Here is a 27903-nt window from a genome sequence, read left to right on the forward strand (position 1 = left end):
TACAATGGGAATATCTTCTGGTACAGACTTGGATACTCGGAGAACAAAAATATGAACTTCAGCATTGTATTGAGGTGTATTTAGGAAGTGCCTTGTGGTTTTCGTCCCACCCCCCAACCAATGTGATTTGAGTATAAGCAACATGTAAATACATAAGGCAAAACATAAAAAATTGTATTAATTGGGGTATTGCCCCAAAGGCAATGTTCACCTTCAACATAAAAAAAAATCTTATTTGGAACGTTTAATACATTTTTAGGGAAAATGGGTCCTTTAAGAGAGTGTTTTCCCAATTTTTCACCTTCCCCACGTCAGTTATTGTCTCCACAATACAAGTGATGTATTTTTTGATTACATTTCCACAATCAGGCTTGGATTAGAGTTCCGGATCATTTCAACAATGGAACAAGAATGAGAATAATGAAATGAGACAAAATCTAAATGTCCCTAATGGGCCTCCATCCTAGATGACTAATGTAAATGAACATACATAAATCCCAAACTAATATTTACATTTGGCTGCTGCTGATGGCGTCATGTGTCATTAACTCCAGCTACAGCTTTCTGAAGTCATTATTTCAGGTACAGAAAATAAACTCATCTGATGAGGACTGCTTAGGTCCAGCGACACTCAAAACAGGAAAATGGTTTTCCAACTAAGCTGTGATAGATTCAATTTATTTCAGATTGTAAACAGTGGTGTACATCAATGTATGCAAACAATTACACTGCCATTCACAAGTTTGGCTGAATGAATCACTTATTAATATTTTCACATTTTATAATTATTCTAATTATATAATTATAAAAACATTAGAAGAATAGTTATTTTAGCATTCTTTACCTAGAATGTACAAAAATGTTTTTTTTATTCATTTTATTAAGAAGCTTCTTGAGGTCTGTGCTGGGCTCTGATTGGCTGCTTTTACTTGATTATTCAGCACACAATCACCCATTTGTATTAAACATCATCATCTTTGTATTAAAAACAATTTTAGTTTTGTAATCTGTTAAAGAAATGTTTGCATATTTTTTTCTATAAAACACATGACTGACATTAATACATACAGCATTAGATCCAAAAGTTATTGCATGTTAATTGTACGTTTTTTACATTTCATGGTGGTCAAATCACAGTGATCAGATCATCCCAAATCCTTCATTATTAAACAGAGATAATGGTGTTTAAATCAGGTCGACCAATGGTTCTCAAACTAGGGGCCTAAGTTGGTTTTTGTTGCAATTGTATGCCATTTTTATAACCACCAACCAAAATAGTTGATGTTCCAGCATTGTATATTAGGGGGAGGGTGTGGTGCAAAGCAATGCACTCTACACAAAGCGGGCCTAACAATAAAAAGTTTGATAACCACTGAAGTAGACAATGTACTGATGTTCAGTCTCTAATGTCGTCTGGCGTGTTTGTTATTGGCCGTGAGCTGCTCTACTTCTCTCATGAAACGTAGACACACTTCATCCTGCCACGGCAAAGACACGCACTGCACTGCCACGGGAAGACCCACACCACCTTCCACTGCCTGAAACACACACATCAATGAGAACATCTCATAGATGATTTATTTTAAATCAGACTATAATAATCCCTATCACCAAAAACCACTCCAAGCTAAACAAAACTAGCAAACAAACGTTTTAACTAGCAAGTTTTATAGTATTATAATAGTACTATTATAGTTTTACTATGTTTAGGAATATTCTCAAAACACTATCCACCACAAGTATAGTCAAAACCTATGCTATGTCCAAATTAAAAGGATAGACTACTATATCATTTACTATATTAAACTGTTCATTGTTTCACATCGAATAGTTACATGTTTCTATTACTCACTCATGTGAGTTTGCATGTTTTGACTAAATCTCAAGGGTAAACAATGAGTTCAAATTAAATCCAAAATAATTAAGACTAATATAGAACCAGTGGACACAATAAACATAATATCATGATACTTATACACAAGTACAAAAATGTACTTGTGTAGGCCTTAAATATGTCAGCCTTCCTGGTCCCATTTTGTAATTATGAATACGCTGCCTCCTGGTGGATACCTCCAGACACAACAATGAGTGTAATGTTTCTTTCAGCATGTTGAATTATTACAGCACAATGCACATCATTAAAATACATAGATTTTACTCAACACCAATGGTTATCCAATCTCTGTGAAAACTTGCCTTTACAAAGAGTTTGTCCCACATATCACCGAAGCAACCCTTGTACTGTTTAAGCTGCGCTTCGTCCTCTTCTGTCACTGTAGAGACTGTCACAGCCCCCGCTGGGAAATTTAGCAGGTTGAAAAGGCCGGTATTACTCAGAACACCTTCAGCAGAGGAGTAGAAACAGAGAGGTTCATTAGAGAGATTTTTAACTTCAAAACATCAACAAATGATTTCATGAACCCAATACTGCACAAGGCTGGACAGAATGCGAAACGCTGAAACTCTTTCAAACTCTTGAAACTTTGCATTACAGTATTTCCCAATCAATAAATTCTATCATCATATTTCATCCTCATGTCATTTACAAATTGTATACAAGACTTTATTCTGCATAACGCAACAGAAGATATTTTGAGAAATAGCTCATCGGTTTTCTGCCAAATGGCAGTTATTAGGGGCTAATGTTGTTAAGTTGACACAGATAGCAATGTGCAAAATGTAGCATTTTGTGTCCGTACTGCAAGCTATTAAGGTTTTGTAAATTGTTTCATTGAGAAAGCTATCGCATTCGTAAAAAAGTGGAGTTTCTTCAGCGATAATGGTTTAACGTTGAAATATTATTATTAGGAAATATTAGAAAAATCATGTAACTGATGTAACTAGTGAATTAAAAAATGCAAGATATAGACTCCTTGAATGTTACATATTATTAAAAAACTGATTACAAATGAATACAGAAAACCCTCTAGATATTCGAGTACATGTAACATGACAAAAGCTAAAACGCATTTGTGTAGTTGAGTGGTTGTCTTGCTAGAGGGTTAAAGTGGCTTTTAAGTAATATTTAACAAAAAAATCTATTTTGAGAATCGGAACTTGTGTTACATTTAGTTTGATTTTGTTTATTGAATATTTTAAATAAAAAAATATGGTGTGGTGTAAATGTGGTAAAATTCTTGGAGAATTCTGCCTTTTGCCCTATCAGCCAAATGTGGCCCACATGAAGGCCGTCAGTCCTTTACTGAAGTCATTCCTCTTATTCATTGTCTCTGTCTGAGTAAATCTGTTTGAGCAAGATAAGATAATATTGTCTCATTAACCTAAAATCACACCTGGATAGGAGGAGTCTGTGTGGTAAACTAACAGTAGTTTAAGGCAACATCCACATGAAGCCAGAGCTTTCGTCCGATCTTTATTTCCTTTTCACGGCCGACTCAAAACGATGTAGTATACACTTTAAATCAGTATGTGGTGCTGTAATTCTGTCACAGAGATACACTCAAAACGTAGAAGATTTGGAGCATGCGCATAAACTTTACGTGCTGCGGTGATGACATCATTAAAAATAAAAAAATAATTGGATCTGCTGCACACACGAAAACGCAAGCCTGGCGTTTATAGATTTATCACGGTTTAAAAAAAACGGTTTCAGGCTCCCAAAATGCAGATCCGTTTGGACAAAACGGCAATACGACACAACATTTTTATGTATACAGCTATTCATGTCTCCATGTGGATGGCCTATAAAATGAAGGTAAAACAGAACTGGTGAGTTTTCCACAGAAGAAGAAATTGTAGGCTGGTCCAAGCATAGGGCACAGCAGAACATCCAGATTTAGTCTTCTCCAATCTGCTACCACCTCATGAATGTAATCCTGCAAATTACAAAGAATGTATTTTTAACAGAAATGTTTCTGTAGCTCATTTGGTAATTTATACACACACAGTACACAAAGCCTGGATTTCTGGTCTGACGCAGCGCTTCTTGTGTAAATTTGAGATGAACGTATTTGAACAACACCTTTCAGGTTTGTGGATAAACCTGTTAAACAGAGTTAAATCTAAAAGCTTGGATCGCACCTGCAAGACACTCGATCTCAAGACGCACACCTTCCTAAATTCCTACACCCTATATAGAACATTGCGTTTTGGAAACGAGCGGCATCTTGTATTGCCTTTTCATAAAATCGCCTTCCCTCTCATTCTCCTTCACAACTCCTTCCTGGTGGAACATTCTTCCTAACACAGTCCGGTCAACCAGATCTCCCGCAACATTAAAAAAACTACTTAAAACCCATCTCTTCTGTGAATAATTGACAGACAAATGAGTCAAAACATTGTTGTTTTAAACTAACCTTCTCTCATTCTCTTAACAGGTAGTGGTCTGGCTTTTGTTTAAACTAGTAACTTTGTATTAGCACCTATTGTATTATGGCTCCTGTATGACCTATCGCTTATTGCTCCCTGAACTCTCTGGTAGTCGCTTTGGATAAAAGCGTCTGCTAAATGAGTAAATGTAAATCTTAAGGTAATAGACTCCAAACACAGACCACAAGTTAACTTTGGGCCAGGTGTCTATAAAACAAATGGAAATTTAGCAACAGCTGTTGACTGAGTAAAGATACGTCATCAGAGGAAAAGTTTCTAATACCAGTAACTCATAACAAGACAATAACATGAAACTAGACTACCTCAATGTTTGCATGTTGTTCCCATAATTCTGATATTGACCTTTGAAAAGAAAGAAAAACGCTTTAGGTAGGCAAATCTGTATGAAGATTTGAAGATTTACTTAATTTGATGGGATGGTGGATTCATAAAATGTTGTATATTGTGAATTACACAGTAATGAAACAAGAATTATTGTAAAAAAGCAAGAATGAAGCCCCACCCCAAGACCTACAGCGAAGCACCAATGGGGAAAAAGCAGATTGTACTAACACACACAAAATACATTGTACAAACTCATACAAACAAGTCACCCTGCCAATCTGGCATGATATGGGTTGGTCAGAATTTGTCTAAAGCATTAAGGATTCACGGAACAATCATTTTTTTGTAATGACTTCAGCTCCCCTGTAACTCACCTCACTCCACAGATTGAATTCAAGACTGCAGACATCCGTGGAAACTGGAAAAAACAAACAAAATGACAGATTAAACAGATAAGACTAAATATTTATACAAATAGACAGCTAAAATGAAATGACAGGAATGAAATGATTAAAACTCACAATAGGCTTGAGAATAACGGAAAGAAACTTCTTGACAAACTTTGGGAGCCTGTATGGTTTTATCTGAGCTCGAAGTGTTGGGTCAATATGCCCTCCTTCCCTGAAATCACAAACACACATCATGAGTCTTCATAAAGAAACCTCAATCAGTATAGAGGGTTTCGAAGTGACAACATAAACAAACTAGGGCTGTCAATAGATTCTTTTTTATTATTGTGATTAATCGCACCTTTCCGTGCGATTAATCGCACATGTATAGTGATATTTTTTTTACATGTTTATATTCACTACCCTTTGCATTCATTAAAAAGTTTATTTAGCTCGGGAAAGCCTGTGCTTGCGAAAATACTAGAAAAAAAATACATTCTGGCATAAACTGTGTTTTTGTTCATTCAAGCATGAAAGAGAAGTTAAAGGCAGGATAGATGATCCTCTCCAGATTTTTTTATGTCATGCTGTTTGCAAATTTCTTTACATCCTAATAGCAATCAAGAAGTATTTTGGTTAAATAAACGTCTGAGAAAGGCATATGACCAAAAATTGTTACCTCAATCAAAACGTTCTGGCTGAACGCTGTGAACATTTTCAGCCTACGTATTTTGCATTGCAATTACCACTGCGCACCCTGTTCACGCAGATATTATACATCATCAGTGCGTCACTTCTGCTGTGTCAATGTAGGCAGAATGGCGGTTTCCTGCGGAACCGACAACAAGTAATTCTACAAAACTAAGGTCAGTTTTTGTAAAACCAGTGACGAAAAAACGTCTGGATCATGAAAGAGGATAAACTCTAACATCGGTTCAGCTTTTACACAATGGAGACAGCTACGGCAGGCAATGTGTTTGAGGATGACAGAAAAAACGGGTGTTGCGTTAATGGCGTTAAATATTTTGAACGAGTTAATCTGAAAAACGCATCGCATGCGTTAACGCATTAACGTTGACAGCCCTAAAACAAATGTTACTGCGCATGCGTGCAGCTGCCTTACGACTGCTCTTAACTAGTGATCCGGTGCACATTCACAAACAACCTAGATGGCAAACTTACATTGATTCAATGTCGATTTTTGGTTAGAAAGGTCAGTATTGGTAGTCAATATTGAAGGTCTGGAACTTATAACCACTTTCTTTGGCCAGGGCCCGCTCAAGAGGCCATATGACTGACCGGAAAAGCAACTAATCACGTTTCATTTTGTGCCGCACCATGTATAGAGGTGTAGATATGTCCACGCAGTAACAGACCGGTGTACATTCATGAACGTGTCAAAAGTTAACAGCAACAAAATGATTCTAGGTCTATGCTGTGAACCTCGCATACTTTTGAGAATTTAAGCGTTTAGTCTATCTTATAGCGACAGTTGTAAACACGGCAGTTTACTTCTTTGATCAGACGGCTTCGTGTTGTTTCCAGGCGGACCATTAAAGAACGCCTAAAGTAAGTCTAATTCGGTACAGTAATTCTGTGAAGTTCAACCAATCAGATGACGATTTCAAAAGTGAAAAAGAGAAGTGTTTCAAGAAAAGTGTGCCCTATGTATATGTACTATACATGTGGCAGAATTGACAATTTTGCAACCCTGTGTTATAAGGTAAATTACAATAAAATAATAATACAAATTAATATTAACATAAATTAAATTAAATATAAGTTATATTATTAGACACTAGCCAAACACAGACCAGAACTTAACTGCAGTCTCGGCGCACGCGTCCGATGAAGCGGCCTATAAAATACACAGATCTCTAGAATTCTTGATTCTGATTGGTCAGTTGAAACATTCAGCTTCACGATAACAAGGCTGGATGTCCCTAACTTAACTGGTATTCTGTCACTCTTTTACTCCGCATTGCCCCATAACACATTTCACATCTATTGAAATCACAAACACAAGATGTTTGAGGAGATAATAAAAGACTCACAAGTGTTTCAGGAGGGTCGCACCTTCGTCAGCTAGAATTCCTTTCACAATCATATCATACATGGCGTTGAAGATCCGTGGAAATTTGAACGGGACCAGCTGAAGGGATGAGGACACATCACAACATGTTTGAAATGAAGGATGTTTGTAACAAAACAGTTCTGCGGCACTACTGAAAACCATAGTCGCAATTATGGTAGTCAATGCATTTAGATAAAAGCATCCGTCAAATGCATTAATGTAAATAAATGTCAATGGTGCCTCAGAACTGTTTGGTTTCCCACATTCTTTAAAATGTCTTGTTTTGTGTTCGATAAAAAAAGAATTGGATAGTTTGGACATTGGACATTTTTTTGGGTGAACTATCCCTTTAAAATGCATGAATGTACTGTTCAATGTGTTGCAATTTTTATTACCCCTCTGATGTCCACCACTTACAGAATATAAATAAAATATTAGAGGAACAGTAAAGGTTAGGTCATTGTAATGGCGATAATATGTTTGCGGCGGGTTATATTTGAAGATTGAAAGAGTGCAAATGATCATGACTGATGAAGACTTTATTATTAAACTGTAAAAATGAATCACTGTCAGTAATCATTTCTGGGACATCTTGCCTTAAATTCTTTACTACGGAAGGATATGTAGGTAGGTCGTCCATCTTTATTTTAGTCTTTGGTTATAGACTGCATCTTTAATAATGCATCAGAGAATTAAACATGTTTAGCTGTGTGTACCGTGTGCCCTGCTTTCTCAAGGAGTTCCTTGGTTTCCCTGAAGGCCCTGACCATACTTGGAGACGGCTGAAAGTAATCGTCTGTTTCAAAATAACCAATCCTCAGGGGCTCTGAGCTCTCATACACCTGTTTAATTAGCGGAAAGAAATCACATTCACATTACAGATTACAGACACAGATCTACAAGACTGGCTTGTGATGTGCTAAATGTTGTACGGGACCTTGTGGTTGAAAGGTATCGGAGGGACAGTGGGGTCCAAGGTGAACATGTCCTCACAGAGCAGCGCCTGCATGAAGAGTGCCAAGCTCTCAACATCCCTCGCCAATGGGCCGACCGACGACAACACTACACATCAACACAAAACCGTGATGCAATAACACATTGACGCTAATTCATGAGGTTTATGATGACTGGGTAAAGTCCTGTACCTGACTTCTGACCTCTGGCACAAGAACTGGCTCCACGCAAACTGCATAGATTTTAAGGAAATAGCCAGGAAATAAAAGCAGGAAAATTTATATATAAATTAAGAATCTAAAACATTTTTTTATATACTGTTTATCTAACAATGATTAAAGAAAATAACCTTATCCTGTTTGATGTGGGCTTAAGTCCACAAATCCCACAAAAGGATGCCGGGATCCGAATGCTCCCTGCAATGTCAGTCCCCAGACCCAGGATGGACCCGCCTCCACCAATCAGAGCCCCTTCTCCTCCGGAAGAACCTCCACAGGTCTTCTGAACGTTGCAGGGGTTCTTAGTTTGTCCATAAATGGGGTTACTGCAGTCATAGCTATAAAGTGGATTGAAACAGGCAGTTTGGGAAGGTAACCATTTTATTTCAATTCAAGTTTGTTTTTATAGTGCAGTTTACAATTCGCATCTTATCAAAGCAGCTGTAAAGAAAAAAAAGTTAAACAAACATTTAATAAATATAGCCCAAATAACAAAAAAAGAGACCCTTCCAGTCCAGTGTCTGTTGAAATTCAACAAAATGAAACCTCAGGAATGACCAACAACAATGTGAAAACTGACATGAAGGCACATGAAAATTGTGTGAAAAATTTAGGGCATAGATATACATAAATCATTTTGGAGCTTTTCCTAAATACACGTACATGTTTATGTTATTCTTGCATTGGTTAAAAGTGTATATTAACTTTTTTATTTGCTGTTTTTTTCAGCAGGCAGGAAAAGAGGGAGATAATCCAAATGTAGTAAAAAAGTCACTCCACAAAGTGAATAAGAGTAACGTAAGATCCAAAATACACGAGACATACAATGAAGTAACATGAAACATAACAGGCACAACAACTGATAAAGGACAACTGGGGTTTAAATATACAGAACTAATGAGGGACCTAATGGCGCTTTCCACTGCATTGTACTGCACGCTATGGCGTGATATAGCTTGCTTTTGTAAGCGGTATGAACCTTAAATCGTGTATACACATTGCAATACATCAAAATTCAAACGATAACATTCGTTTTAGCCGTGTCATATGACTCATTTTAAGGCATTTTAAGGTCCATTGCTATGTGCACTAAATAATAATTAATTTAACACACAGAAAAGAGGTGCCAGTAGTGATGTTCCATGTACAAGTAAGAGTAACCTGAGAATAAGTAATCTATGTGTGACATGCTAGTATCATGTAATAAAGTCAACATGGGTTGATCCGCATAACTACATACAACATTCAAAACTGAATTAAGAATGTACTTTTAAAAAAAGTGTCATGGATATTACAATTATCGCCAAAATAACAACAGGAGTTAAATATTAAAGTTTTTGCATGTTGAAGCTTTACTCAATGTCCATAATTGTGCCAAAATCTGATTATGCGTGTTATTTTAGCATAGTCTGAGAATGTTAAAGAAACTGCATGGTACAAAGGAATCAAAGGAGGCAAAGTTCAACCTATGTTAAAATATACCTCCACGGTATAGCTAACCCTTAACCTAATTTATGGTTATGTGCTTTTAATATGTGCACTTTCAACCCAAAAGCTAACATGATGAAATTGTTTGGAATAGGCCCTTTTCACATGAAGTCACGCATCTTCCATTCTGCAGCGGAGCAGTGTATCCTTACTTCCGCTACCGCATCAGAATGGAGTTTAACAAGTCACTTGCCCAGCTGCTAGAAACAGAGTTTTTCTGCTCCTTCTTGTTTGTTGGAAGACAGAATTTATGATACACTGCTTTGCGAAAGTTACGTGACGTCACTGTGAAAAGGGCCTATTCTTCTTTAAATGCATGTTGAGTAGTTGTGCTTGGCTTGTAAACTGAAGCTCAGCTTTGGAAAGAAATCTTAAATATATTACTCAATTAGAATTATCAAATTCTGTAAGACTGAAGGAGAAACTTTCAACTCTCATAAAAATTTGAATGACTGCAGAGCGCAAGTGTTTGATGTCAATCATCATGTGTTTTATGACCGGTGATAAAATCACACTTTACACTAGTTTGCCAGCACTGGATGAGGAGTTTTATCTTAAAATCATGCTTACTGTATCAAATCCTGCAGCTCTAACATAATGTTTGCATTAACATCACTCGTTGCATTTTAACCGGGTCATAACTCACAGTTTGTCATTAACTTACTGGATGACCTTTGTGCTTCTTGAAACAGCGGATATGTGAAAACACAGGTCTTATCTAACCACACTTAAAAGTTTCTCTCTGTTTTTAATACCAGGGGCATTCAGGTTATATTTCAGACAAGAATCTAAAGTAAAAAAAATATATTTTGCTTAGAGAAAATGAAAAGAAAGAATATTAAAACACCACTATGATTTTTTTGTTGAAACATTACTACAAGGACAATTACAGACATTTTATACCTTCATATTTTATTTACAGTATTTATCGGTTTACTCACCTCAGAAGACCCTGCGGCACATTTGTCTTGACGAAAGGAATGGCGCCCTGTCTCTTCAGCACAGCAACAACCACACTGTCAATCACAGCAGGCTGATCCAACTTACACAGAACTCCACATGTAGAGTCATGACCCTGCACGCACAACCAGTTACACACACTGCAAACATGAAGACTGATCACACCTGTACACAGTTCTTTTGGAATTACCTTATATCCTAGATTTTCCTTGATGCTGATTGGAACGCCATACAGAAGCCCCTTCTTATGAGTGTCAATACTTTTAAGCTGCTCCACGGCACCCATCAGCATCTCTGCGTTGCAATTCAATTTGTCATTCACCTGAAGAGCCTTTGGAGCACAACACACATCAGCATGTTGGTTTCATTCCAGCATCAGAAAGGTTAAACAAAAATGATTTTTTTTCATCACAGCAGTGAATAATGACATCACAGCATTAGCCAGGGCCGGCCCCAAGGGGGGACACTCGCGTGCCATGCCCCCCCCCAAATTACACAGTTTTAAATGAATGCTGTATACAATACATCCTGAAAATAATTAATAAAAAGTTTAAAGAATTTTAAACAAAGTGAAATGAAAATGGTAGTGTATGTGTTTACTTTGTAAAAAAAGATTAATCTTGTCCGGTTGTTGTGATGATGTGTCATTACGCAGCGTAATAATGTTTCTATATGTGTGGAGGGAAGCCGCTAGAAATTAGCAAAGTTACAGACGCTTGATGCTTCACAAACGGAAGGCTCAGTTGGTTCAGCTTTGAAAAGGAAAATTTACAACCGAATGGAAGGACAGTTTTAAGGAGGTTTAATGCTCGCACTCGACGCCTTCAGCTTTTTTAAAAGGTAGCCTATGTGTGTTTCTTTTACTTTTAGCAAGCCATTGTGCGAAGGAGCATTATATCACAGCACAGGTTAGAATTGCCATCCTGTTGTTTTTATTGTAATATTGTTTAATTTGTGTTATTCTTGTTCACTTGGAAAAAGCATCCTGCACGAGGGTGCCCTTGCACAGATGTGGTAGTTTTGACTTTTTTGTATTAATGATGCTGATTGTGTGCCCCCCAACCGGGAGCGAATTCGACATTTGGGGGCATAAGATGAAAACGCTCTATCACCCCTAGAACGCAACTGTGTTTTAGCAAAAACTAGAAGAGCCATCTGGGAAGAATGCAAGGTTCGAGGTGTATAAGGTTTAAAAACCTCGGCCAAATACTGAGGAGCCAGACCATGCAGTGCCTTATATGTTATCAATGCGGAATTTTACTGAGAGCCAATGCAACGAAGTAAAAAAACAGGAGTTATATGAGAATCACTCCTAGCGCTTGATAGAATTCTTGCAGTTGAATTTGGCAAATGTTGAAGTTTGTTAATTTGGAAACTCCAATAAGAAGGGCATTACAGCAATCAATACGGGAAAAAACGTCTTGGTTACGGATGTAAAATGAACAAACAGTGTCAAATTATGACGATCCGACAAAGTCATTGACCATAACACGGGCTTTCTGTTCAACATGAATGTTAAAATCCTCTAGAGGTGAAACTCTTTTCAATTTTAAACCAAATGTTGTCAAACAGATCAACAAATTCTGTTAAAAATGCTGTGTTAGGTCTGATCTATAGACTGCAACAATGACAGAAGCATTATGGATAGATATACTTAAAGCCAGACACAACTTTTTCATTAGAAATTATATTATCAGTGTACCAGTATGACGGAAATGTTGAGTTAAAAAAATACATTCACCCCATTTATTTAATGACAGCATGGATTAGAGTTGGTACGAAAAAATATGAATATTCAGAATATTTTGTGTGCTTCTATGCATGCAATCAGACTTTACATACAAATTATGTTAACATCCAGTGTTAAACAAACACTAGACACAGAATCTTGACTATTTTATTTGCTTTCCAACAATGTTTTTTCCAGGTTATATACTTAAAAATGTATATTTTAAATACGAGTTTTAACCTACTTCTATGTAAGTGTTTACTTTGCAATATCCTGTAAATGTGTAGTTCTTTGAAACACATGCAGGACTCTAGCAGTCATTAAGAGTGTATTGCGTAAGTGATTCATTCTTTGGTTTCATTGTTCAGTCGAGCTGACACACCCAACACATTAAAACGCTGCTCTATTATCAGGCTAGATAAGAAAGTCAATTTAACATAAATTGAAATGTAAGAATCTACAAACATACAGACACAATTGTAAAGAAGTAACAACCTTTTCCATAAAGGCGTAAAGCACGGCATCTGGCTCCAGTGCTCCATCCTTGAGTTTTCCAGTGAGCTCAGGCAAAGACAGAGAGACTATGGAACTGCTCTTAAAGTCAGGGTTCTGAAAAATTACAAACATACATTTAAAAGTATCATTTTTATTTGAAAGAAATGTTGTCAGTATTTCAAAGAGTTACACAAAATTTGTAATTTCACCTAAACACAAACCTATAAATAGTCAATTGGAATGGTATCTCATTTTTTATTTTAAATACATGTAATCTTCTAATTACATATTCATACATTTTATTTACTACACCAACATGAAGTGAGATCTGAAATAATTCAGTGTTTTGGTAAATTATTATTTTACGTTTCAAGGCATTTGACGCAGCTCAAATTCACAGAGAAAGAAAACTAGACCGACCAGAAAAACTAGGACACGAATAGGCTTTGTCCAAACATTTTCAAAGATTGTATGACTGAAAATATAACTGTTACCGTCTTTTTAAATCGCTGCAAAGCTTGTTGTGCATCGTGAAATGATTTTTCTCGTCTCTGCCGTGCCTTCAGTATTTTCTTCTGAGTTTTCCGATTGTTGATGCTTTTCTTGAAGATTATTAACGCACCTGCGACGCAAACTGTGGTTGTAACCGCTAATCTCCAGTCAGTGTTTATATCTGGATTAATCTGCTTTAAATTAAACATCCCCATAATTGATGCTGGTTGCAACCGAGTTTAATATCACAATCCTCCGCGTTCGGAATGATCACATTCGATATTGCTGCTTAGCCTTTCAGAACTCTGGCAGGTCGCCTACCAAGAACACAAGTAACGGAAACTACAGCTCTGTCCCAATTCTGCGCCTGCAAGCTTCTAAAGTTGCGGATTTAAAAACGAGGACTTGTTCTTCAAAGCATGCAGTCCCAAAAGTCTGAAATGAGACGCACTAGACTCGCAGAGGATTGCGTCACCTGCTGCCCATGTTGCGTGGTGACAGCAGCAGGACACAGCAGAAACGTTTCCTTAAACAGAGACTTTTTTAATCAAATACGGAGCCAGAAAAACGATTCTTTATTTTAGAAAATTGACACGTTTATGTTCAATAAAACAGCCCAACACTGAAATGGACTGTTTTTTAGAATAAAATACTTTTATTTAACTAAAGTTTTGAATGAATGTTTATAAATGTCAAGCCGTTAGATGCGCACAATGAATCTTGGGATAGCCACGGCCGTCAGGATACGTTCTATCCTTAAAAACTAGCGGAAATACGGTCGCATTATGGGGCTTTTTTTTAAGCAACCTTTGAATAGGGACCGCCTTCAGTCGCGCTGCTGTGACGCAATCGCTCTTAAATTGCAGCCTTCAAAGAACGCAGCCACCCGAATAGGAACACAGCCACTGTCCTAGAGCTCCAACTCTTAGACCACTTCCTGACTGAGCAGGGAAGAGTTGGGTTGAGTTGGGCTTGAATCTACATGCTTGGCTCATAAAGGTTACAAATAGACATTATGCATTCTAATGTGGTTTTATGTCAGAGGGTAGATGCCGTTATCGTTAAAAAATACGATTGTGTGTTGAATGAGAAGTCAAGAAAATCTAACGTGTAGAATTCATGTACACTACATTTTATCGCATTTGAGTCACCAGGGTTATAATAACTAATCACTTTACTGCTTACTGAATACTTTGCATTATTTAATGTTTGCTGGCTTATGATTTACAATAAACGTTTCAAGTAGTCGGCTATGTGATTGGCTTGTCAGGCGCATGTGATCCAAGTTGAGAAATCTCCGCCTACGAAGAAAATCTCCGGGTAACATAAGACATAACAAGAACAACACGTTTAATATTGTAGTCCACACATTATATTGTCCGTTAAGCATACTGTTAAGTAACGTCTGTGCAGTCATAAAATAAGGTTGCCGTAAAATGTCGTTATTTCAGATCATTATTCGAAAGCCGTTCACACTCCCGGTCAGCAGAGGGCAGCAAAACGTTATACATTTTATTTAAACGCCTCAATATCGTGTTAGTTTCGCTAACTAAAACTTAGCGGTTGTATATCTTCGCTATTCTGTAGAGTTATGTTATACTGTAATTTATAAAAGAATGCATAGACTAGACGATGGACGTGACTTTTAAATGAGCTCTGGTAGTTGAAAAAACTACCCGGAAGTCGATGCGAGTGGAAGTCTCTCGCTGTGCAAGAACATCTTTACGAATTCCAACTTCCGGAAAGTGTCACACTGTCCTCCATCGGCGCTTAGAGGGTCATATCTAGAAAACTCCGTTAAAATCATGGTTTTCGAAGACAAAATGATCACGAACGGAGAGCCAGAGGAGGTATATTGGGATATTGAGTTTTGCTGATAGATTTAAATGTGATTTAGGATTATAAAGTAGCCGCTTCACGTCGAAGCGTTATGTTAACTTAACGTTAACGTTCCCTATCGGTATCTTCGTCTTTGAGCCATAAAATGTTATACATACATTTTATGCATTATATACGTACTTAATTTATGCTGTAGTTGTTTAAATTGTCACGGGAAATGCGAGTTTGTTTTTGTCTTTTATGTGAAGAGACATCCATCCTTAAAATATATTATGAATCATCCTAAATATTAATGTTAATCCTGTTTTTTACTTTGCTGTGTTCAGGAGGAAGAGGAAGAGGAGGAGGAAGAAGATATGGTGGTATGTTATATATTTTTTACATTTTTAAGGAACGTGATGTTCTCACATCTTTCCCAAATCGAATAAAAGTTGGTTCAATATGTGCACTGTGGCAAAAGGTTGATCAACTTTAACTATCAACTTTGTGCTAAACGAATGGTCTTATAAATTAATGGTATAAATGTAGTATGCAGAATATGCAAATTGAAGTACACAGCTGTGAAAGTGAGAGATTTGTAGACAAAATTTCATATACTTAATTGCATTAACATTTCTTATTTAAACAAGTTGAGGCAGAACATTTTCAAGGTGCTTTTAATTACCATTATCCTTTAGTTTAAATGTTGTTGCTATTGCTATTTGGTGGTAGGGGTTATTAAGGAAAGTCCACACCACTTAAATAAACACCAGCTTCCAACAAGCTGATGTGTTAAGTATCATTGTGTGGAAACCTTGTTGCTGATAGTTAGAAACTTTTTTAGTTTATATTTAATCACATCTTTTTGTTCAGTTTTTCAGAAGACAAAAAAATAAATTGTGTACAAGTTCACAATATGTGGTTTCTAATATGGCTTTCCTGCAGGACCCACTCGAGACAATGCGGCAGAAGTGTGAGGAGACAGAACATTGTGTTCATGCTCGTGAGCGTCTGGAGGCCTGCGAGACACGGGTGGGCTCACGTTCAGAGACGACGGAAGATTGCACAGAGGAGCTGTTTGATTTCCTGCACGCTCGTGACCACTGTGTGAGTACTGCTGCTGGATTTAAAGAGGTTTAAATGATCCATGAAGATTTGCAGAAAGATGGAATCATGTGACTTTGCAAACACAATGTAATGGTGCGAATGTGATCTATTTTGTCCAATTATTATAACTGTCATAATCTTCTATCTTTTTGTTTTCTGCAGGTGGCCCACAAAGTTTTTCAATCAATGAAATAATTGAAATGCTGTTGGATATTCGCTTCTAAAAACAGTGCTTTTATTTATGGACAAAATAAAACAATTCACCGTAACCATCAGGCTCTTCAAGTTGTCCTTGCATCCATATTGTGAATAAAATGTTAGTAAATGTTCTGTTTTCTTCTCTTGTATTAAACTGATCAATGATGTGTTCTCTGTTGTGGAGATCAATAAAGAAGAGGTGTTGAAGAATTTGGCTGTATTGTGCATGTCAAATAACAGTAATATTGTACTATTTTGTTACTAGTCATACGAGTCGTATGTGAATTGAATCAAAATATTGCTTTTGTTCTTGTTTCTCAAAGTAGAATAATTTCCGAATGAATCAATTATAGGAAAGTTGGTGTTCTTATGGGCAATATTTTCACAGCTACATGCCATTTCATGGGTCACCTCGATGGCCAGAAGTTAAGCGTCTAAAAAGGAATTAAAAGCAGTTAGGATGGCTCTCAGCATAAACGAAAGTGTTAAATTGACTTAAAAGAACAGATTGTCCTCTTTGATCGGGTGGCCGGAATAATTATGAAATTTAAACTTTTCACTCTATGTTTGAAGTGCGATGCATTATTGTCGTAAGTTATTTTAGTTTTAGTAATACTTTAATTAGATTTTGTTTTTAGTTTTTATGTTAATTGTTTTATTTTTTGCCATACAAGACACTTTTGTTTATTTTATCATTTAAGTGGCTTAACCTTATATCTGTGCACTTCTGGGGCAACATTTAAATTTTTTGTTTAGTTACGTTTTTCCAATGAAGTTTAGGCAAACTTTTTTCATAATTTGGTACACAGAAATTTTGTAAACTTGTCTTTTCTCAGTCAAAGAACATGGGTACCTCAAGATGAGTCCGCTAAATCAAAGTAGAACGATGAATAATGTCAAACTATTCATACGGTTAATTAAAACAACGTTTTGCATGTCACGTAGATGGCAACCATTGAAATTAAATTGGGAAATGTAAATGTTATTGTGCTTTATATCCATATAAAAAACAGCTGGTTTCCTGATCACATGTCAGCGTTCACAAGGCGTTCTTGCCCTTTCCAATATGGCGGACTCGTTGACGTATCGCGCAACGCGTCAACAAAATCGTTTTCCAACGCGCAAGACCGGAAACAAATGTATCAACCCGAGCGCATCGAAATACAAACCATACAGATTTCAGAAAAGTCTCCAAAATGGGAATTTCAGGTGGTGTATCTACGTTGGTGCAAATGTGCATCGTCAAAGTTGCTCAAAACATGGATGAATTGGAGAGAAAGATATCGGGTGGGTTCTGCGTATGGCACAATTTTTATAATTTCTGCTAATGTTTGAGTTTTGAAGTATCACAATTGAACATATTTAACAAAATAAGCGAAATAAAGGTTTACTGTTTGAGATTTGTAATAATATGCTCTCAAAATGATTTTTTCTAGATCTTCCCGTCTTGCTCCTTAAAGAGCTGCTGCCGCATCTAAGCATTTATTATCTAGACAGACTTGAACCTGTTGCTCTTACCAAAGGTAAGGACACATACAGTGACCACAGTCTTAACAAAAGTTGTGTCTGTCTTGGCTTGTGCTTTTATTTTATAAGTATGTTTCCTTATAAACATATAAGGCATCTCCAACTGTAGGTATCTCCACATCATCTATGTGGGCAACAATATGGAGAGATTTGGATCAGACCTGGCGCTGCAGAATAAAGGTAACATAACATATGTCCATCTTAAGAGAGTTGAATGTGCAATGCCCAATTAAACTCATTCTGTGGATCGTGGTGGAAGAATATCTACAGTATCTATCCAGTAAGGTTCATTTACATCAAAGTCTGCAAAATACAAACCAACCCAAAGTACACGACAAGATCACTTAAGAAATAATCTCTCCTTGTTCAATGTGTTGTGTTCTGTGTTTCAGTCTGGTCTTCCTGGTCAGGACTGGAAACAGAGGTGTTTGGAAAGACTCTTTCACATGGTCATGTTCACCCAAGTCAGACAGGGACGATCGTATCTTTCCAACCTCAGCGATTCATCCGTTCTCTCCATGACTGCAGGACACGTCAAGGTCCTCTCTCTCCACGGATCCAGCAGAAACATCTGCAGACTCGCATCGGAAGAACTGCGGACCATCCTGACCACCCTGGAGAAGGGGGTGAGATCCCTCAAATTACTGGATGCTAACTCTCTACTCAAACACGGACGGAAAAACGTGTTGTTTGTTCTCCATCGGCTCTTGGACCATGGGTCTGTTCGAGAGGTGGTTCTGTGGAGAAGTCCACATCCATCTTTTCTGAGCTGGATCACGTCCAGGTGCAAAGGTCCTCAGGGTCAGCTTTCAGTATCGTTACCAGGGACGTCCAACGTCCAGCTTTCAGATTTGGACATTGGGTACAGTGCAGTTGAAGGGGAACCAGCAGCAAAACGCTCTCGTCGAAGTTTAACTTTGGAACTGGAGGACAAACCAGAGCTTATGTGCAGAACGTTCTTGTCGTCGTATAGCACCGCTGGCCACTGTCCTGAGGGACAGATCAACTCTCTTGATTTTGAAGTATCCAGTTGTCAAATCCTTACTACAGTGTCACACGTCCTGCCTTCATGGACGCGTCTTAACGCGCTACATCTGCACACTGACTGTAAGTACACATCCAGTGTTAAAAGGGAGTTTTATTAGGTCTGGCCATTTACACTGTGGTATAAAAGTCTTAAATACATATGCACCATTGATGATAAAAAAATTCAATACAGAGAAGAAATATTCTTGGAATTACAAAAATTCTGTCATTTGTTCACCCTCGTGTTGTTCAAAACCTGTATGACTATTTCTTCTGTCCTTTAAAAATGTTGTTTGGTCATCAAAATATCTTCTTTTGCGTTCAGCAGAAGCAAGAAAGTCATACAGGTCAGACATGAGGGTGGGAAAATTATTAAAAAATATATATTTTGGGGAGAACTAGTTCTTTAATTTATTAAATTATTCAGGGCTCCTTACAGAGGAGGAGATGTCTGTGTTGGTAGAATCTCTCAGACGGTTGTTTCAGAACCCCGGCTGCTCTCTCAGGGATCTCAGTATGAGTCACGTGTGCTGTCACACATCCGTGATCAGTGTGCTGAGCGCGTGTCCGTCTCTACAGAACCTCTCTTTGGACATCTGGCCACCTCTGAACAACACATGGACAAAGCAGCAACATTTCAGACAAAACGAAGGTGATGGGTTTTCTCAAGATGAATAGCCACTTACCTGCAATTATGTTTGGATTTTTGTTTGTGGGGATTGTTTTTTATCAATATCAATTTGGAGTTTAGAGTTAATGTTTTGTAAAAAGTTTATTTCTCTATTGTTTACAGAGCTCTGCCTTGAAAAACTTGTAGTGAAATCTGCCGACGTGCCGACGACAGTAGAGAGTTTTCTGACTGTTCTGAAATGGGCTCCAAAACTCAGCCATCTTCAAATCACAGGATTTCGTCACGCACAGCAACTGTTTCGAACATTATCAGGTGCTTCCACAGACGCAGTTTCTTAATAACTCCTATTTACAAACACCATCAACCATAAAACAGCTTTCCTGGTCTTCTGTTTGTTCCATAACATAAGTACTCAATTCAACAAAACTGTTTAAGCAAGATCATAATAAGTGACTTGGATTTCCCAGAGAACTGTTCAAATGTTTACTTTGCTTTATTGTGTAAAAAAATCATTCAATCAAAAGTGTTTTTCATGTGTTAAATAATATTATGTCTCTGTTAACTGCAGAATCTAATCCAATCCTCAAAATATTACATCTGGAGGACATAAATTTAGCCAACTGTCATCAGGAGATTCTTCATCTACTGGAAAATTCGATGTTAGAAGGTAAATCGGGTAGAAGCTGCTGAAAAGAGTTTAGAGTCTATAAACAGATGATTGATGATGTTTTTCAATCGCAGGACTGTTCTTTAAAGACTGTAGATTGCTGGATAAATGTACAGTAAAGAAAGACTTCCTTGTGCCATTTGTAAATGCGCTGAAAAGAATCTCATCTCTTCAGACCCTGACATTGGCACACAACCGTTTGGGTGAGACAACACGACACACAATAGCAACAGACCTCCAGAGAATCTATTCTCATAGGTCCTTGCAGAATCTGAGCACTTGTCATTAGAGTTCTTTATAAACTTCCATTATAAAGTTGCTAAAGCTAATACACTTTATTTTGCCATCTTTAAATCTATTCTGTAGATTCCATCAAACACGAGTGCAGGATTCTGTAGGTTTGTTGGATTATCAGCTTGGTGATATTACAGTTTTAAAGTGTTCTTAACATATTTTTTCACCAGCCACGGGTGCCATCGAAATGGCTGAGCTGTTTTCAGGAAGCTGCCCCAGCAATATAACACACTTGGACCTCAGGTAATAGATAACATCATACATACTATAATTTTGTAAATTCGCTCACATTTTTGAACCTATTATTACAACTTGCCACATCATAATTTATAAAAGTGTTGGTTTGATCGTTGTCAGATCATGAGGGTTACCGTCAAATCAAGGACAACATTTCAGTAGTTGTGTTCATTCTTGATGGTTGTAATTGTAATGCAACTAAAATAGTTCTGTTTTTTTTCTACAGCTCAAACTTCATTCTACCAGCTGAACTCCTGCAATTCGCACAACTTATAGAAACATACAGACCAACTCAGCGACCCCTGCTAGATCTGCGATTTAATCCACTTGATCGTGACCCAGAGGTCAAAGTTCAAGCTGTTAGAAAGCTTCTCCCATACTGTAATATATTAACTGACGACTGGGACTCTAGATCCACTATGAAAGATCACATCAGTGTGATGTGAGGCGTCTGTGCTGCAAGGTTTGGAACATGAGTCACTGACAACTATTTACAATAACATTCAAATGGTTGACGTGAAAAAATAGACATTTATATTCAGGTATGAAAATGTGTGAATTTTAGTGTGATACTATTCAGCTACCCTGTCAGACTATATTTTGCACTTAATACCAGCTGGATGTACAGTATTAATGAATGAATTGCTGTAATGTGAATAAATTGTCTTTGTCTGTAACAGCTTGGCAGTAATTATCAACCCATTATTTCATCACCGTTAGATTATTTTTGATCTAGTCTCTAACGCTTATATAAGAACACACATTTTCTATTAGCATACCTGTAACATTTTGCAATACCTTTGGTCCGTTTACACAAATCCAGCATTACTACTGTGTGTGTGTTTTGCACTTTTAATGGCAATGATAATAATATTTAATTTTGTATATAATGTTTATAAATAATAAACCAACAACTTAACCTCAGTGTCTCTAAATTCTTCAGTGAGCTACAATTCTCAATTCAGAAGATCCATTTTTTTGTTCCTGGACAGTTTTGACAGTCAGCATTTGTAATCGGCTCTGCAGGTCTCATTCATGACGGTCAGACAACTCCTCTCTGGTCCTCGTGTGAGCGCTGGTGAAAGACGAAAGAGACGGCGGCGTCCCATGATGCCTGCAGCACTGGGTCCCTCAGGCCTCTCTTATCAGCACAGTGATGCCAGTTGGACAGATCGCAGGTGCAGTCCGAGTCTTCGGGTGGAGGACGTACCTGTCTACCGTTTACACAGCGCCTGCAGCGAAACCTGACCAAAACATTTAAAAGAATTAATGTTGACCACTGTAACGTGAAACACTGCTCACTTGAAGTTCAAACAATCTGTGAACATCTTTTCAGTATGAAACTATTGCGCAGCTTCACGCAGTGACATTACCTTTCATGTGTGTCGCTGACTGTGTCCTCGTTGAGCGAGAAGAGTTCACGTAGTTCTCCGAGAGAGAAATGACGTTCCACGTCCTGTTCCTCATCTACCACACAGCTACTCAGAGCTTTCTTATGAGCCTGCCTCTGCAAGATCTTCTCCTCTATGGTTCCTGTCTAAATAAATAAGACAATTATTACTTAATGGTAACAATGAGACGCTATAAAATGACATAAATCCGTTACATGTGCTCTTCTTGATCTCACCGACAGCAGTCTGTAGATGTAGCATGTTTTTTTCTGTCCATCTCGCCACACCCTGGCCATTGCTTGCTCGTCATTGGCTGGATTCCAGTCGGGATCAAACATCACCAAACGATTTGCGCCAATCAGATTAAGGCCACAGCCTCCTGCCTTACTGCTGAGCATGAATATAAACTCTGGATTCTGTGAGAAACATTTAACTCTGTAAGACCTTCATGTCACCCAATTAAACAAATGAAATTCAAATAAAACACTCACAGAGGGGCTGTTGAATCTCTCCACAATCTTGGCTCTCTTCTTGATGGACATTGTTCCATCCAGCCTGACATAAAGGTATCTATTTACAAAATAAAAACAGTTATTAACCTGTTGTGACTTCTCACCAAATTTAAGCTCCAGGTTCTAATGTTACCATAAGTAGCAATCTACTTGTTTGATCTAAATGTCTCACCTTCTGGTCCGACACAGTTTCTCAAACAAATCTAAAGTCTGCGTGTAGTTAGAGACCAGAACCACTTTATCACTTGTTGTACTCCTGGTCATTGCCAGAATATAGTCCAGTACCAGCATCTTCCCTGCAATAATAATATAATATTGAACTTAGAAATCAAGTTCAGAAATAAATGCAAGTAACACTGTTTACATTCTTACAAATACCAAAGAATCTTAAAATATTGGGGGCAAAAATAACACTAAGGAAGTTTTCTGTCAATGTATTTGTAGTATTATCATTATTACAGTACATTATAATTTAAGACTATATATTGGTAATTGTATAAAATACTGGGTTTGTCTTTCAGATTTATCCACTCTGCTTCATGATCTCTGGACATGTTTTTATTTCATTTTAAATTTGATTTACCAAAGTAGCCTAGTTTTTTTTAATGATGGTGAGATAAATATGAAAAATAAATGTGAAATATTTGTGAACGATACAATAGAGCCAAAAAATCAAGTAAACCTGAAAGTTGTGGCTCAACGGCTTTGGTTGAATAATTCTGAGGGAAAAGGTCCATGGCTCCATCAAAACCTTCCTCCCCTGCCAAACACTTCTCATATATCAAAGCAGGATCTGACAGAGAATAAATAGATTTGTTTAATAAATAAGAGCACTTGAAATGTTTAGGCATCACCAACTGTATAAAGATAAATACACAACAAAGACAAATGAATGTCATCTATAGAGCTCCGGAGGTTGATGTCACGCAATCTAAACTCCGCCATTTTGGCAGGGATTCAGGAGCTCAGTGAACTCTGCTGCCGAAATTCATTTCATATTCGCTCCCGGCTGTCCTTGCCTGCCAGTATGGTGGTGTAAAGAGAATGGGTCACGTGATCTCCGGAGCTCTTTATGTGTGCAAGAGTTGATTTGTCAAAGAGTAAGATGACCACTTACGGTTACATAGCTTTTTAAGTGATGTGATGGAGGAAAGGGACGAAACGCTGATCTTGCCCGTCTGCAGACTTTCTATGGGTTTGGCTTGTTTCAGGAATAGCTTGTACAACTCCTTCTGTAGAGCAGTCAGACTGAGAAACACACATTTGTCATTAATATTTGTACTGACCACAAAGTCTCATTAAAACAAAACAAAAGCTATCCGAATACTTTTATAAGACTGTTGCTTTAAAACGTAGATTGTGACTCTCTCTTACCGGCAAAAGACAACTTGTTCAATCTTCACAGGCAGGTACTTGGAAAGAATATCTGAGGTTCTTCGAATCAAACACCTACAAAACACATTTCAATCAAGATCATTTGTATACAGTTATATCAGCCACATATGCAACACCCAATGATCACCCATAGTCCACCTGTCCATAACTGCAAAGTGGCTTAAACTTCATGTCATGAATCAAACATCTCACTCACCTGTTAACAATGCCAATGAGCTCCTTGAGTTTCTCCTCTCCGGCAGCTCTGTCTTTATCACTGGCGTCCGCGTCACGACCCTTCAGGATGGGAATCTCAAAGCGCTTCTTAAACTCCTGAGCCGTGCCTGTGAGACGCAACAGTTTGAGCGTTTCCAGTAAATATTTCAAACACAAGTAAATTTTTACACATAGCCAAAGTTTTCTTACCTAAGATCCCAGAATTGACAAAGTGCACCAGACTAAAATACTCCAGTAAATCGTTCTGTATGGGGGTTCCGGATATCAACACTCTCCTCTGAGCACGCATTGAGTTCAGAGCCTGATACGTCTGATTATCAGAGTTCTTCAGCCTGTGACCCTAAACAAAGAACACAGATAGTGTCATACGGCTAAAAAAGGAAAGGATATACTGTATCTATAAATATTTCAAGCATACAACAGAGTCTATTACATTTAGGTCATTTATCATTATTGTATATTAAAACATTTTAATGCACAAACAAAAAGCAATTTTTGACCATTGATATTTTATATCTTAGTTTTTGTATTAATTTCCATGATTTGTCCACCCATTTAATATAAATATGAATGTTACAAATATTCTCTCATATCATTTTATATTCAAAAGGTTTTCTGTAGGAATCATGTTATTCTTTTTTTGAATATGGTACCTCATCACAAATAACCAGTCCAACTTTGCCTCTGTGCAGGACCTCAGCATGGAGCCGGAATGTTTCGTACGATATGATCAGGATTGGAGTCGGTGCTCTCAAGCCTTGCTGGGAAATGAAGTTTACTGAAAAAGCAGATTCAACATCAAAGTCATTCAATGTGTAAAGAATATCCCCGTTTTAAGAAATGCACTAAATATTAAAATTGAATAAACGCACGTAGGAAACATGCACAAGTCTCTGACTGTTTGAGTCATTTTAATACCAAGTTTGCGGTCTATTTCCTCTTTGGATCCGCCGTCGATGGCAACAGGCTGCACGCGACCTCCGAGCCACTTGCCCACTTCGTTGTACCAGTTGCGCACCAGACTGGATGGAGACACCACGATGACCTTGTCGATCTCGGGTTTGAAATCAGGGCTCTGTCTCAGTAATGTCCACATGAGAGCGATGCACTGGCAGCGTCTTGCCCAGCCCCATCTCATCTGCCATTATACAGCCGTATGAGTCTGGAATACGTCTTCCAGTCACACAGTCCCACAGAAACTTCACACCCTGTGAAAAAGAACACAGGCTCAGTATGAATGCTGGAAGTTACAATGATGAATTATCCACATTTTCACCAAAGTCACTTATTGTGCATTTAAGATAAGGTCACACTAATCAATCACGACACATCTGATTTCTTTACGCATCAAAACATCATACCTCTCTTTGATGTGGTCGAAGCACTTTACTGAGCACTGGATCTACAACCACATGCACTGGCACATTGTCCCTGGAAAAGTCACAAAGTTGTCATTATAAAGTGGCTGCAGACTAATACCGTGTGACTCTTAATATGGACAGACATGAATGATAATGTAAAGAATGACACAAACTTGTCTGTTTTAAGGAGCTCATGAGCAGTGAGAACAGGTGGCTCATACAGAACCAGAGCTCCATCTTCAAATGGGTCATGCAGGGCCTTCCTCACACCTGCACGCCTCAGTCCAAGAGCCCGCAGACCCAACGGGCCTGATCAGAACAAACACAAGGCATGCATTAATCAGGTCAGCCCTTTAAAAAAATCTATAACTATTGTTATTAATAATGCTTCTGTCTACCTGTATAATTTTGGATTGGAACCTTGAATGGTTTCGATAAGATCTTGCGGATGAAAGCCTCCTGCACGAGAAATGACAGATACATCAGCCAGCATATATATACAAACACATTCTCGTTCTTCATTGTTACTATTTTCAATAAAATGTCATAGAAATGTTGGGGAAATCACAAATTTATGCGAAATATGCAAAAAATTGTACTGAAATTGCTTGAATTTGTATTGAACTCTTTTGTTTCTAATCCACTCACATGTTCATTGTCATCAGCACACACGGGTCTGTTGGTCAACTGTGTCAGGGGTTTTCTGTAAGGAGAGATGTAGTTTTCTTGACAGACTCTCTTTCTTTGTGATGACTGTAGGAGTTAATAGATCAAATTACATCATGTGATCATAACAGTCAATGACAGGCTTTAAATGTATAATTGTGCATAAGCATGGATATGAATCTTACAATATCAGGCTCCCAGTCCTCATCTTCTGAATCTGGCTCTTGTTTCCTTTTAGCCACCTGACTGGGTGCTAAACTTCTCCTCTGGAGTAATAAGAAAGGCCAAACATTTCTGTCTTTAAACGTGCATATACATTCATGCCAAGTTTAATAATATAACCTACCATGTTGGGTCAGAAAGTGCATCCAATTTTAATCAGTATTTAACTGGCTGTCCATTCCTGAAACTCTCCTTTAAATTCTTCCTTTATGTCTTTTGTCGTCATTGAAAGCGCTCCGCGTCATTCTCTATATGAACCCTAATCGAAATGATTCAGTCAAATATTTAGTTCTAAACAAAAGAAAACATCTTGATTGTACCCATCTAAACGACAACTAAAAAGTCTTGTTATTAAACATAAGCACAGTCCTTTGAGAGTCCCGCGCGCAAGTCACACAGCGCTACGGCGAGAGGAGAGGGTCATACGGTGAATAACGTATTTAAAAAATGGCGCTGTCTCACTCACAATATAAACAGAATTAATAAATGTATAAATATTTTTTCAGCACTGAAATTTGTATCAATCTAAACATTTGTATTATTATTTTACAGTATTGCTGTTACTATTTAGAATAGGTGTGCTGTGAAAAGAAACATCGTGAAGGATTTAAGGATTTAATTAAATTCATTTCGCAGTCTGTCCAGCAGATGGCGCCGTATAGTTATGTATGTGGAGAGCAGCGTGCAGTTAGTTGGCAGATGCCTCTAAAAAGAAATGTGTAAAAAAAATGTTTAACATATTTTTTTATTGTTATATTTTGCCTGAAAAGTTTGCTTGAAACGCAGAGAATAAAAAATATACACTGTTTCACAATGTTATCTCTGGTGATAAGGGTTTTTGACTCTTTATTAACTGGTATACCCACTCTAAACCATATCACTCACCACCTCTATCTAGCTGTTCTGATTCTTCTACTGATAGATATTTTACTGATGTCTCAATAGACTCAATTTCTCCTCTGAGGTTACAAATATCCATTGCGGTGAAGAAAGCGCCGCCCTTGTTAAATGGGCCCTCTCACAGGTGGGTCCAAAACGCAGGTGGAGGAAAGATCAACTTCAGGTATTATGAAATTTACAGGGAGTGTCTTAATCAGTATCAGAATGCTGTTAGATTATTACATATGTCTGATTTAATTGCACAAAAATTCTCTTTAATAAT

General features: G+C 37.6%; 4 protein-coding genes across 6 annotated transcripts; 2 read left to right on the forward strand and 2 right to left on the reverse strand.

Annotated features, from left to right (window-relative positions):
* Nucleotides 1-645: 645 nt before the first annotated feature.
* On the reverse strand, nt 646-14289 carry LOC130425061 (vitamin D3 hydroxylase-associated protein). Of its 3 annotated transcripts, XM_056751108.1 has the most exons (15): nt 13476-14281; nt 12982-13095; nt 10948-11088; nt 10739-10872; nt 8441-8647; nt 8283-8323; nt 8075-8199; nt 7854-7979; nt 7118-7215; nt 5196-5295; nt 5049-5092; nt 4653-4692; nt 3728-3836; nt 2193-2342; nt 646-1534 (listed from the first exon to the last, which is right to left on the reverse strand). In XM_056751108.1, exons 1-15 carry the CDS (start codon nt 13686-13688, stop codon nt 1404-1406), a joined length of 1773 nt encoding a protein of 590 aa, XP_056607086.1. In that variant the 5' UTR covers nt 13689-14281; the 3' UTR covers nt 646-1403. The 3 variants fall into 3 exon arrangements, 2 of the variants coding, with proteins under 2 accessions (XP_056607086.1, XP_056607087.1); XR_008907026.1 differs by lacking the exons at nt 646-1534; nt 4653-4692 and having other exon boundaries at nt 2204-2342; nt 13476-14289; XM_056751109.1 differs by lacking the exons at nt 646-1534; nt 2193-2342; nt 4653-4692 and having other exon boundaries at nt 3672-3836; nt 13476-14289.
* Nucleotides 14290-15182: 893 nt separating this feature from the next.
* On the forward strand, nt 15183-16806 carry LOC130424953 (cytochrome b-c1 complex subunit 6, mitochondrial). The gene is made up of 4 exons (XM_056750963.1): nt 15183-15323; nt 15639-15674; nt 16237-16398; nt 16561-16806. The coding sequence occupies exons 1-4, from the start codon at nt 15279-15281 to the stop codon at nt 16591-16593; spliced, it is 276 nt and encodes a 91-aa protein (XP_056606941.1). The 5' UTR covers nt 15183-15278; the 3' UTR covers nt 16594-16806.
* Nucleotides 16807-17736: 930 nt separating this feature from the next.
* lrrc41 (leucine rich repeat containing 41) lies at nt 17737-21897 on the forward strand. The gene is made up of 10 exons (XM_056750962.1): nt 17737-17883; nt 18033-18119; nt 18233-18303; nt 18516-19230; nt 19577-19801; nt 19943-20092; nt 20349-20447; nt 20522-20650; nt 20912-20984; nt 21205-21897. Exons 1-10 carry the CDS (start codon nt 17793-17795, stop codon nt 21422-21424), a joined length of 1860 nt encoding a protein of 619 aa, XP_056606940.1. The 5' UTR covers nt 17737-17792; the 3' UTR covers nt 21425-21897.
* Nucleotides 21898-22008: 111 nt separating this feature from the next.
* On the reverse strand, nt 22009-27117 carry rad54l (RAD54 like). Its single transcript, XM_056750961.1, is given in 19 exon segments — nt 22009-22222; nt 22352-22515; nt 22606-22785; nt 22861-22939; nt 23054-23177; nt 23564-23674; nt 23999-24129; nt 24256-24330; nt 24473-24599; nt 24682-24832; nt 25146-25270; nt 25411-25603; nt 25605-25700; nt 25854-25923; nt 26027-26162; nt 26252-26312; nt 26502-26606; nt 26705-26785; nt 26866-27117. Coding segments are annotated over 19 exon segments (2214 nt in total). The 5' UTR covers nt 26869-27117; the 3' UTR covers nt 22009-22020.
* Between the last annotated feature and the right edge of the window lie 786 nt (nt 27118-27903).

This window comes from Triplophysa dalaica, chromosome 6, assembly GCF_015846415.1.
Source record: "Triplophysa dalaica isolate WHDGS20190420 chromosome 6, ASM1584641v1, whole genome shotgun sequence".
Taxonomy (NCBI): Eukaryota; Metazoa; Chordata; class Actinopteri; order Cypriniformes; family Nemacheilidae; genus Triplophysa; species Triplophysa dalaica.

Bases quoted from the DNA above. Each gene is read 5' to 3' on its own strand.
- LOC130425061 (XM_056751108.1), bottom strand. From the start codon at position 13,688: ATGGGGATGTTTAATTTAAAGCAGATTAATCCAGATATAAACACTGAC. The intron at 8,200-8,282 runs GTACAGGACTTT...GTTGATGTGTAG, and splicing joins TGCCAGAGGTCAGAAGTCAG to TGTTGTCGTCGGTCGGCCCA. The intron at 4,693-5,048 runs GTGAGTTACAGG...TTCTTTTCAAAG, and splicing joins AATTCAATCTGTGGAGTGAG to GTCAATATCAGAATTATGGG.
- LOC130424953 (XM_056750963.1), top strand. From the start codon at position 15,279: ATGGTTTTCGAAGACAAAATGATCACGAACGGAGAGCCAGAGGAG. The intron at 15,324-15,638 runs GTATATTGGGAT...TGCTGTGTTCAG, and splicing joins CGAACGGAGAGCCAGAGGAG to GAGGAAGAGGAAGAGGAGGA. The intron at 15,675-16,236 runs GTATGTTATATA...GCTTTCCTGCAG, and splicing joins AGGAGGAAGAAGATATGGTG to GACCCACTCGAGACAATGCG.
- lrrc41 (XM_056750962.1), top strand. From the start codon at position 17,793: ATGGGAATTTCAGGTGGTGTATCTACGTTGGTGCAAATGTGCATCGTC. The intron at 18,120-18,232 runs GTAAGGACACAT...CTCCAACTGTAG, and splicing joins ACCTGTTGCTCTTACCAAAG to GTATCTCCACATCATCTATG. The intron at 20,093-20,348 runs GTGCTTCCACAG...TGTTAACTGCAG, and splicing joins ACTGTTTCGAACATTATCAG to AATCTAATCCAATCCTCAAA.